Source organism: Adiantum capillus-veneris, chromosome 27 (assembly GCF_014529385.1).
Source record: "Adiantum capillus-veneris isolate H3 chromosome 27, ASM1452938v2, whole genome shotgun sequence".
NCBI classification, from domain to species: domain Eukaryota; kingdom Viridiplantae; phylum Streptophyta; class Polypodiopsida; order Polypodiales; family Pteridaceae; genus Adiantum; species Adiantum capillus-veneris.
Genome location: NC_140957.1, coordinates 59,307,465 through 59,319,592, shown reverse-complemented (window position 1 = coordinate 59,319,592; position 12,128 = coordinate 59,307,465). Strand labels below are relative to the sequence as shown.

General features: G+C 42.7%; 1 protein-coding gene across 2 annotated transcripts in view; it reads right to left on the bottom strand.

The window, feature by feature from the left end:
• Positions 1-11,912, bottom strand: part of LOC147422053 (putative LRR receptor-like serine/threonine-protein kinase At1g67720) — a 60,282-nt gene extending 48,370 nt beyond the window's left edge. For both annotated transcript variants that reach the window (XM_086503820.1, XM_086503819.1), the window contains exons 1-3: positions 11,247-11,912; positions 10,531-11,158; positions 8,205-8,710 (exon numbers count right to left, since the gene is read on the bottom strand). In XM_086503820.1, coding sequence (XP_086359946.1) covers positions 8,205-8,710; positions 10,531-11,158; positions 11,247-11,412 — 1,300 coding nt within the window. In that variant the 5' untranslated portion in view covers positions 11,413-11,912. The remainder of the gene's footprint in view (positions 1-8,204; positions 8,711-10,530; positions 11,159-11,246) is intronic.
• Between the last annotated feature and the right edge of the window lie 216 nt (positions 11,913-12,128).

Genomic DNA, 12,128 nt, shown 5'->3' with positions numbered 1-12,128 from the left:
TGGCACTTGTTCATAGTGATTTGTGTGGACCTATGCCTAACCTATCTCTAGGGGGAGATTCTTACTTTATGACATTTATAGATGATTACTCGAGAAAAGTATGGGTTTACTTTCTCAAGCACAAGGATGAAGCGTTTAGTGTTTTCAAAACGTTTGTGACACTTGTGGAGAATCAGAGTGGCAAGAATCTTAAATGCTTACGCAGTGACAATGGTGGAGAGTATGTTTCAAAGGCCTTTCAGGACTTTTGTGAGTCAAAAGGTATAAAACGTGAACTTACTACTCCTTACAATCCTCCTCAAAATGGTGTTGCTGAGAGGATGAATAGGACCATACAAGAGAAGGTCAGAAGTATATTGTTGTCTAATGCACATCTGCCAAATGGGTTTTGGGCTGAAGCTGTATCAACAGCTGTTCATCTTGTAAATAGATCTCCTAGCAAGGTTTTGCAGAAGGATTCAGTGCCAGAGATGGTATGGTCAGGCAAAATGCCCTCATACAAGCATCTCAGAGTCTTTGGCTGTGAGGCATATACTCACGTTCCAAAGGAATTTAGGAACAAACTTGAGCCAAAGAGTAGAAAGTGCATCTTTCTAGGCTATGGTAATTCTGGTGAGATGGGGTACAGACTTTGGGATCCCGAATCCAGAAAGGTTGTTCGCAGCAATGATGTTCACTTTAATGAATCCAAATATCATTCCAAACCAAAGAGGGTTGAGGAGATTAGAAGAGTTGTCTTCCAAGAAGATGGACCTGCACGTGCAAGACAAAATGTCAGAGCTCAAGAGGAGCAAGGACAGGATAGAGTGGAACCACAGGTTGTGGCTGAGCCTGAGCCACCTATTGTGAGTAGATCTGGACGTGTCACGCGACCTCCTGATAGGTTTGTTCCATCTATGAACTATGTCATGTTGACTGATTGCAATGAGCCTTCATGTTACAAGGAAGCAGTGCAAATGAAGGACTCCGGGAATTGGCAATTGGCCATGCAGTCAGAGATGACAGCTCTGCATAAAAACAAGACATAAAAGCTAGTTAAATTACACAGGGCAAAAAGGCTCTACCTTGTAAATGGGTTTACAGGTATAAGATCACCGCTCATGATAGTCAGCCAAAGTACAAAGCAAGGCTTGTTGCCAAGGGCTTTAAGCAAGAACAAGGCATTGACTTTGATGAAGTCTTCTCTCCGGTGGTCAAGATGACTACATTGAGATGCTTTCTTGTATTGGTTGCCATATTAGATTTGGTGTTGCACCAAATGGATGTCAAGACAGCGTTCTTGCATGGTGATTTAGATGTGGAAATTTACATGCAGCAGCCAGAAGGGTTTGTTGAGAAAGGCAAGGAAGATTGGGTATGCCAGTTGTTAAAGAGTCTTTATGGCTTAAAACAATCACCGAGGGCATGGTACCATAAATTCCACAAGTTTATGATTTCTCAAGGCTACAAACGTAGTGAGTTCGATCACTGTCTATATACAAAGAAGGCTAAGGATGGCAGTTGGCTGATCCTTATTTTGTATGTGGATGACATGTTGATTGCTGGCAAGCACTTGGAAGAAATTTCAGCTTTGAAGTCAAAGATGGAAAAATCGTTTGACATGAAAGACATGGATGAGGCAAGTCATATACTTGGTATGCGCATTGAGAGAGACAGATCAAAGAAGTTGATTTGGTTATCTCAAACAGAGTATATTGACAAGGTTTTGCAACGTTTCAATATGGAGAAGGGAAAGGCATTGAGTGTTCCATTGCCACCATATGTGAAACTTAGCAAACAAGATTGCCCTGTGTCTGAGGAAGAACAGGCTGAAATGGATAAGATTCCATATGCGTCTGCAGTGGGTAGTTTGATGTATGCAATGATTGCTACTTGCCCAGACATTGCATTTGCAGTGGGAGTAGTAAGTCGATACATGTCAAACCCAGGCAAGAAACATTGGGAGGCAGTGAAAGGAATATTGAGATACCTGAAAGCTACAAAGAGTATGCGTATATGCTATGGGAGTCAGGAGCTAAGTGTAAAGGGTTTTACAGACTCAGATTATGCAGGTGACTTAGACAACCGAAGGTCTACGTCAGGGTATGTCTTTACATTGGCTGGTGGAGCAGTATCATGGCGTTCTAGATTACAAGATTGTGTTACTCAGTCTACTACAGAGGCTGAATATGTTGCAGCATCAGAGGCATGCAAAGAATCAATTTGGCTTAATCCACTAGTAACAGATTTGGGAATCAAAGACGAGATGCCTGTGTTATATTGTGATAGTCAAAGTGCTATACAATTGGCTCGCAATCCAGTTTATCACTCAAAGACAAAGCATGTGGATGTGAAGTATCATTTCATCAGGGAAATGCTCGAGGATAAGCAACTTCATCTTGTCAAAGTTCACACGACAGAAAATCCTGCTGATCTACTTACAAAAGGACTTCCCTCAGAGAGCTTTGCGCATTTTCACAAGCAGTTAGGTGTAGGGTAGTACATCACTTCTCTACATCTCTTGTATATTAGCTTGTATAGTAGCTTCTCTCACACTTAAAGTACCACATTGGACTTTAAGTGGGAGGTTGTTGGGGTATAAAGCCCAATGTGGTCGCCCAGGTAAGTGGGCGGGCCGCCAGGTATGTACACATATTCTTTTGTAAAAACCTAATAAGAACTCACTATGATCTACACATTACAGTAGAGCGATTTCACCATATCGTCGTGCTCTTCTTCTCGCACTCTCTCTCGCGTCGCACTTCCGCTCGTACTCCTTCACTAAATGCTTGTTGGAAAAGACATTGTGCTTGGCAATGGTCACAATAAAAGAACCTAGCTCTAATCTACAATCTTTGACTTGGCAACCGGAACATCTGCAAACTTCTCTCTCTCTCTCTCTGCACATTTTATTTATCATACCAGTGTCTTTTTATTGTTTTTGTAGAGTTACAAGCTAATTTTTGAAGTTTTTACAAGTTGTACAAAGCTATTGACCTAGAGCTGGCAGAAGAGACTCTACAATTCGCATCAAAGGATGACTTTGCCATCTCTACAAGTATCAATGATGCGGATTTCTTTTTGGTGTAATTTCATGGCTTCTTTTTTGGGTCAATGCCTATTTGGTTTTCTCCCCTTGTATTTTCTAAGAGAGGTATAACTCGAATTCATGGGCTAGTAGCTATATATTCTTGTGATGGGTTTTATAAAAAAATGACAGGCTTGCATAATTCTTCTTGAATAGGAATTCCCTTTTAGGAGGAAAAGCTATCTTAAGTTTCATATGACAACGACTTGAATGTCTTTCAATAGTGTATATGCCAATTCTAATTAAATCAAGTTTATAAAGTAAACTTGTTCCTCTTCTAGTAGGTGGCCATCTTGCCTAGAGCTTGGACCACGGTTTTTCTTAATTTTGAGGGGGCTAGAGCAAGAGACAAATGATTGAAATTCATACATGATGGCTATCATTCATTTTTCTAATTGTGCATGTACGGAGAGGGACAAGGAAGGAGAAGGGAAGAGAGAGAGAGAGAGAGAGAGAGAGAGAGAGAGAGAGAGAGAGAGAGAGAGAGAAGAATGTGGGTGGAGTAGCTCTACACAATGTGTGTGTGTGAGAGAGTCCCTTATTCTTCTAACTAGTAAAAGTAATGTGTGTACAAGTAATGGACGATCGAACACCTTTGACGTGTCTTTAGCTAGGGTAAGAGGCAAATTGCCTTTACCCCAACACTCTCTCACTTAAAAACAAATGTGACGATAAGTGGTACTATTATAGGATCTAGTAGTATGTAGAATAGGTATAGGGAGGAATCTCATCTCAACCTTTGTCCACTAGCTCTCTTGAAGTCGATGCATGTCGTCCTGTAGGCACTAGTGGTGTGCAAAAGCATATATCCCTGCAAAAACCACATGCATACCTTACAAATATCATGTAATGACCTACACTACTCCATGATGCATCATGCTAGTGTCAATCATCTCATGACTAACAATTGCAATTGCAAACGCTCCACAGTAGCTACTATGTCAAGCCTCGACACTAAGAGGTCGTACATCAGAGTCCCAAAGGATGATGACAAACACATAATCTTTGTTAGCATATCTATGCCAATCGTATCAATGCCATGTGTAATGACATTTGTCAATCTATCCACAATAGCTATCTCAATCCTCAATGCATCACTACCAGAACTAGCCGCATATGGACGCGTCAATCCTGACTCCGAGGTAGCCATCACTCCCTCATCGTCCATGGGGACTGTATCCACCTGTCCTTGCATCACCATATTAGTCTCTAGCATGAGCATGTCAAAGAACTCCATACCGCTCATCTCCGTGGTAGGAGGCATCTCTGTCCTAAGAGATCAATCCGCTCTACCCTCGAACTACAAGCAATCAACCAAATGTACAACAAAATCAATGCTGAATTTGCAGAAATTATCACCTGGAAAGTTGTAGACCATGATGTTTTTGGTAAGAAGAATGGGAATCAAGAAAAAAATTGACCTTTTTAATCATCCAAATTTCTACTACAAAACAATGCATAAAATATTTTAGCTTCACCACAATCTCCACCACAACATCTTTGTCTGCCCTTGTGCTTTGATACCAGTTATTAGTGCGCGAATGTGGTGCGTGCACGTGCGTGCACACACACACATACACACACACACATATATCTATATATGTGTGTGTGTGTGTGTGTGTGTGTGATCTCCTTATTCTTCTAACTAGTAAAGAATAAGGTGTGTACAAGTAATGGGCAGTCGAACACCTTTGCGTGTCCAATCAGTGTAAGAGGCACATCACCTTTACCCCAACATCCAGAGTGTCTAGTTTGCGTTGATGGTTGGTTTAAGAGGAGGGAGACATCCAAGGCAGTCAAAGGTTTAGGGGCCTGTCCTGAGGAGGGACTCCCGATTGGACTATGCCCCCCTAGATGATGCGCTTTCTCCAACAAATCTTTCTATTTTTGGTTTTTGGGGCTTGAAGGGAGTCCCTTTTCCCCGATGGGATCGAATCGAAGCTTGCCCAGCCTGTTGGGCTCATAGATTGGGTTTGACGTGGGCCTTCTCTCTGGCCGCAGAGGGGAACATCATCCTTGGGTGGATTTTGGTATCTACTTGAGTTTTTTTGGATGCACAGGATATCACTTGATGGTGCAAGGTTCATCACAACAGCCAGGAGGTGAGTTGCAAGTCTTTTTAGGACCCAGATCCATTGACGATGGGGACTGGTCGAGTGGGTCACCCAGTCTGCAACATGCTTTTGATTCTCTTCCTCGGAGGAAGGGCTGAAATGTGGCAGATAAGAGCTTTTGTGTGGCATCCTAGACATAGTATCCCTTTGTGTTTGAATGGTCAATTATGCATGAAGGCTCCATTCTTAGCCACATGGTGATACCCAATGGAAAAAAACATCAACAACAATAGAAGATTGTGTTGCAAAAGATTCACTTTAGGTTGGAGCAAGTTGCCTGCACATGAAGAGTCCGCACAAGTAGTAGTCATGGGCTGTGGCACAAACTGCAGCATGAATAAGCGAAAGATGGCCAACTTGTCTATCAGTAGTGCCCACAGGTGGGGTAGAAACACTATGTTGGAAATGAGAGGCTTGGCAAGAACACTCGGCTAAATTAGTGGGGGTCTACGATGCAACAAGCATACGGGTGGTGGCTGCCCCAAATTGCTATTGTGCGATAGAGCTATAAGTAAATAGATCATAAGAGGTGATGGCCAAAGGCATGGTCAAGCAAATCTGCACACTAGGTGTTCTAGAGATATACTCCATGCAGGAGACCCTCATAATAATGACACCTTCAATTAGATGATAGTCTGCTAATGTTGCAGGTTAAAGGATATTTCAACTAAATGCATAGTAAAAAATCTATCGTAGCAAGCTAAATGCAGCATAGTGCGTCAGATGGTATGGACACCAACGCTGATGGGGATTTATTGTGTACTATTCCTTAGCATAGGAAGTGATTGAGATCTGAGTGTAGATTGTACGCTAGCTGGCTAGCGAGTGAGATCCAACAACTCTAGTGTAGCACCTGCAACTATTCGCCCCTTATGACATAAGCATCTGTATCTCATGTCTAAAGTTATTCCTTGTACATTCCCCAAAACAATTGACCACCACCATATTGTCCGCCAGCTCTTTTATTAGCTCCACGTTTGGTAGCTGATCCACCTTCACCCTTCCTATGAAATACTCAATTTTGCCATGCAAACATCTATTTTCTTCTGCTCACCTCACCGCTACATCTTATGCTTCAATCAGGTATAAATATATTGAGCGTCGTGCATTGGACCTGGTCCATTCTTACCTGCATTGAGAGTGGCTTAAAGTTATTCTAGTTGGAGGAAAAATCTAGAAATACCATGCAAAGATGGAGATGCCGAGACAATAGAAGAGCAATGAAAGTCGCAGTAGAGATGGGAAACCAATTGGAAGATGATGGAGGTTCTTGTGAAAGTTATCGGAATCAACATGCAAGGTCCTCCCCTGCTCTTAATGGCTTACATAATTTGTCTCCTGCTCTTGATGACCATCTCTAGTTTGTAATGCACCCTTGGTTTCTAACACTTGATGCATGCCATGTGCCCACTGTGTGCACACATCATGGATTCCGGCATTGCCTTATGAGCTCAAATGGAGTACAAGAGTTTAAGGAGTAGTGTTCCATGCAATTCAAAGCTCCATCCATTTAAAGTGAGGTGCACATTTTGGCTTGGTGCAAAATATGTAGTGCTAGTCGATGCTCTATGGTTTGCTTTGTGCTTCCAAAAAATACGGCACAATGTTCTATCTAGTGTTAATATCATGTGAGATACCCCTTACATTTGATGTGCATGTGGTCTTCTTCCCTAGGGTAGAGGGGCCAGTAAGTGGACGACCCCCAAAACAAGGACTGTTGTACCCCCAATAATAACCTGTTTTTGGACTAGCTTGACAACCAAAAAGGTGGGCTCAATCAACTAGCTCATTTGAAACTATGCAATTGTATTGGGTGGTGTGTGGGTTCAAACCTCTGTGGCGCATTTTGCTCTCTTTTAGCCCAGGTTACATCTCCCTTTTTGCCTCTCTTTTTGTTACACGAGATTGCATAGATGATGCTGTATCTCTCGATCTGTGGCTCACATCAGAATAAAAATTATTCCTGTGAATGCTCTTGTTTAGGTGATTTAGATGAGCTGCTGAATGATGAAAATTGAGCTTCGATAAGAGAAATCCAAGCTTCTCAAGTTAGGTGTCTCTATACTGGCCCCTCTACCCTAGTGCGCAATACTGTTAGAATAGTGTTAGCTTTAAGTCTGTGACCAGGTACTCTTTGTGACAAGTGTCTTAGGCTAGCCCTCTTTATTACCCAATGTGCTTAACACTAGGTTCGTAGATTGATTGGACATAAATGTTCCTTTACAAGGTTTTGCAAAAAAAAATCTCAATACTCCTATAACGAGTGCCAATCTCTGAAATCTTCACTTGCTCTTCGAGCTCTAAGACAACTCGTTTTTTTAAAAAGCAAAACTCACAATTGTGAGTGAATTATATTGATCGTCTCAAAAAGTTACAAGAACTTGCCATGCTCGTGCATGCCGTGCCATGACATCATCCAGAGACCAAGCTTACATCAGCTATCTGGGGAGCCACCCCTAACGACCTACCCCCATGCCCTTGATACACAAGGTTAATTATCATGTTCTGCACTAATCTTCTTTTATCATGATTTTCCCCTTTCCTAAGCATTCCGCTGACATGCTGTAAGACAACTCTTAATGAGTTTCAAAAAGCTTTTCAAGTGCAAGGTGAAAGGTGGAATCCTTAGCCACTAAAATTTCAAGTTTCTAGCTTTTTCAGGTTTTTTGACAAGTTTGTGGATATAAAATGGCAGAAAGCTGGTTTTGCAAGATACTATAGTTTTGAGGCTTCTCATTACTCACTAGCTAGGCAGGCCTCGTGATTTTACCACTTGTTAATTAACTTGTTGATGGAGTGTTTAAGAGAGGCATTAAAACTAGGGGATCGCACATGTGCACACCCTCCCTCCCTCATCATTTTATGAAGTGTTTAATAAAGAACATTTACCAAGGGCCACAAACATTGATCTCCTAGTAGGCCATTCTGACTATATTCACCTTGTTTAGTGTGTGAAGGGCCTTCGTACTTGACACATAATATGATTTGTTTAACCTTTCTTAAACAGTTGATGAAAAACTTACCTTCTTGGCTATTCGAACCAGGAGATACTGGACCAAAGGCGCGAAATATTTGCAAGGCATTAATGAGAGGGCCATAGGTGGAATTGGGAGCCTTCTCGAAGGTGAATTTGAGTTGTCCATTGGACTCAACATGAAGGGGAGAAGTAGACCCAGAGTAAAGTACCAAATAATATTCTCCTCCACTCTCAAAATTAAAAAGGTCTCGAGGATCATTTGGACCATATCCAGACGTTTGCCATGTGAATACTCGTTGGTTGCTACCATTTAACCTTGTTGGAGAGACATCGAATATGTACCCTGCCATAAAGTAGGTGGCATCATCACCTATTGCCATTTGAAAGGTGATTACTATTTGTTCATCTTGCACATATGCCGTTTGTAGTACTTGCCGAGGAGGCGGTGCATAGGAGAGGATTTGCCAATCTAGTACGTCTCTTGTTGTGTTTTGCGTTGGTTGATATGACATGTCTGGTTTCCATAAACGATCTATAATGTCGTTTGGATACCTGCATGGTTAAAGAGCCCATCATCTCTCTCTCTCTCTCTCTCTCACACACACACACACACACACACACACTCACACACTCACTCTGACACAAAGCTTAATATTAAGGAGTAACGGTTGACCCAAATCTCCCATCATCAAGCTATGTGTAAGAAAAATTTAGAGCTAATACTTCGAGAAATTTGAAAATCTCATCCTTCTTTTAAACCACAAGTAACAAGGTCAAGACTTGTGAGAAGCTTATGAGTCACAATAGCTTGTCTTTGCAGCTATGTTTGTGTGTGTGTGTGTGTGAAAAGACTCAAGGTGACAAGTAGAAGTACCGTGGTAAGTTACAATTATTGGATCATTTCAAATATTCAACATTGCGCATGAGAAAAATTTGATATTTTAATTCTTGAGACATAAGCACTCAACATCTTAATTAACTTTAACTTTCCATGTAGATCAACTCAATGAGTCAAAGTATGTAGAATGGACACAATTGGGACACTTAAAACCTTGGTTTCAATGTCATTGTGGAGGACTCAAGATTTTTAATAGATTTTGCAAAGAAAAAATCAAGTTAGGATTCAAGCACCTAGATTGAAGTGAGTTAGGTTGGCAAAAAAATATGTATTTTCTTGGTTTAAATATATAAAGTCATTTATAGTTGTCAAACATCACTAGAATAGTCCCAATTCCATGCGAGGACCTTTGCTATGCTCTTAGCAATCAGGTGCGAAGGTATGTGGTTATGTCTATAACTTTCAAGTGACTTGAAAACTACTCCTTGAAGGGTATTGCATTGTTTTATAACACTACTTACTAACACTAGCTTGGCTTTTACAAATATAAAGAAAGGTCATCTCTACAAAAAGGTATAAGCAAAAAGCTCAAAACTTTGTTCAAGATTTTACTTTTTTTAAAACTTAAACTTACCATAATTCTCTCGATACGCTTGTACTTCTACATCGAGAAAAATCTAATGTTTTCTTTCCCCGCAACCAACCTATGGTAGAACCAAGGTGTAAAAAACTTGTTTCATCATGACAAATAAATTGCCAAAAGTTAGTAGGAAAATAACACAGTTTAGTGTCTCAAGACACTTAAATCCAATTATAGAACTCGTGTTAAATATCAAGGGGCTTGCCCCCATGTAGGTGCTAGTGATGATCGACATAGCCGATCACACAATTTACTGGGGAATGTTGTAGCTTATCAACATTATGTAAAACTTGTCACCCATCCCAAGCAGGTGCATCAGTACAATCAAAGCCTGTGAGTGCTGAGATACAAGGTTCAATGTCGACGTGTATGCTGGACGTTGACCTAAATTTTGGTCAATCAATTGCTCTTGTTTTGGGTGACTTGATATTGGTCGGGACTTGCCTACCGCGATGGCAAGCAACCCGATACCTAACCAAATCCAATTGTGCCTAATTTGCTACCAACTTTGAGCTTCCACATCGGTGGAGAGAGCGAATGCAAGACAAAAGAGTAGCACAAAAAATGACCGTGTGATCAGGCGTGAATGTGATGGAAAGGGGGGGGGGGGGGGGGGGTTCCACCACGGTGGGGCAATGGCAAGGGGGCAAGGTGGTTGACAAATTCTTGGAGCTCCTTGTTTTAGACCGAACAGGGCACAAAAAGGCTGCTTGTGCCCCACTCCTATGATCTGGAAGTGAACTGCATGTGAGAGCAAGTGAGACTCACACCACACGTTTGGTATGCTGGGTCAAAAAGTGCCTCAAGGGGTATCAGACTTCGGTTCTCGAACTTTGAAGCCTTCACATACGAGCATGCAGTTTTATACACAGAGTAAAAAGTATAGTTACGTACCGAATGACATCGCTAGTTGAGGCGCCGTAGTTGACGGTGTGTACGCAATGCATAGGGAGGATGAACCTTTCTGTATACCAAGTGTAAAATTCTTGCGGGAGAAGCCGTAGCTCTAAGGAGGAGATGAAGGGAATGCCCGTGTTCATATTGCTTGCGGCACCACGGCCAGAGAGGCAAATGGAGATAGAGGGCGGCGATGAATCGTTGGAAGGCAAGATGTAAGCCTCCTTGACAACCACGTCGGACTGAGGCAGATAAATGGACACGTCATCCCAAATATCGGCGTTGATGAGGAGCTGAAAGGTAGTATGATTACCAAAAGTCATGAGGTCGTCGCCCGTCCAGAAGGAGGCCCGCGCCAGGAAGGCCCGCTCGGATCGGATAAAATCGTAGGTGTCTTCTGTGAACACGTAGCAGTATTTGCTCTGCTCGCCAGGGAAGTACCTCACGCTGCTCAAGCTTTGCGCCCCTGCGTCTGCAGGCGCCTGCACAGCCTTTGCTACGCTCACCGTCTCCCCCTGCAAACTGCTTGCAAAGCCCGCGCCCTCCGCATCCGACACCCACTCTATGCCCGTCTTGGTGTCCTTGTACTTCCCTGCAGGCGCCCCGCAATCCACGCTCACAAACCCTGCAATCAAACATTACGTGGTCGTGTGTCAACCTACAACGAGCTCTGCATTCACCCACTATGCTGTACTACGCAGTGCCTGCCTTACCTTCCTGCGCCATGCAGGCGCTTGCTAGGCAGCTTATTATGGTGACCAACATGCAGAACAAAGCTACGGCTTCTCGGCTTTCTCCTCGTTTGAGACAAAGCGGCCAGCCGGCGCTTCTTGTAAAGTCTCCATTGGTCGGTGTTGATCTTTGGCTAGCAGCTTGCATGGTGTAGCAGCAACTATGCCCTCCGGTCTGAATGTCTCTCTCTCTCTCTCTCTCTCTCTCACTCTCTCTCTCTCTCTCTCTCTCTCACACACACACACACAAGGCACGCACATGCCCGCCTGGCACAGACAAGACGGTTATTAAGATGGATAGCTGATCGCAGGCCTTTCGATTCTAGAGGAAAATTAGATAGGCTTAGGCTATCTTCCTCTCAAATCAGAGGGCCTGCAATCAGCGGCTTAGGATAAAAAGAAAGCTGGTCCTGTTGTCGCCTTCCACCCATTAGCATATTGCCTCCTGCTTCTACGGAAGGGGTCTACGGGCACCAAGCCTTGACTCTTCCTCCCTTTCACACGTGCTCCTTCCTCTCCCCTCTTGCCTTGACTCTTCCTCCCTTTCACACGTGCTCCTTCCTCTCCCCTCTTGCTGTCATGGTCACATACTCACAGAGCAACTCCGAAGCTGTCCACGAAGAAACCAATTGTTGGGTGGACTAGGGAAGAAAGTACATAATTTATCACTATTTTTTTGGTTGCACACTTAAGTGTCCTAGACGCTAAAGTGTCTTATTCTCTTTCAAGTTTTGGCAATTTTTTTTGTCAAAAGAAGTTTTTTTATACCTTGCTTTTACCATAGTTTTGGTTACGAGGGAAAGAAACACTACAAGAGGTTGTGTGCTCTTGTGACGCTGTTAGCGATGGAAATACATTGGGTTT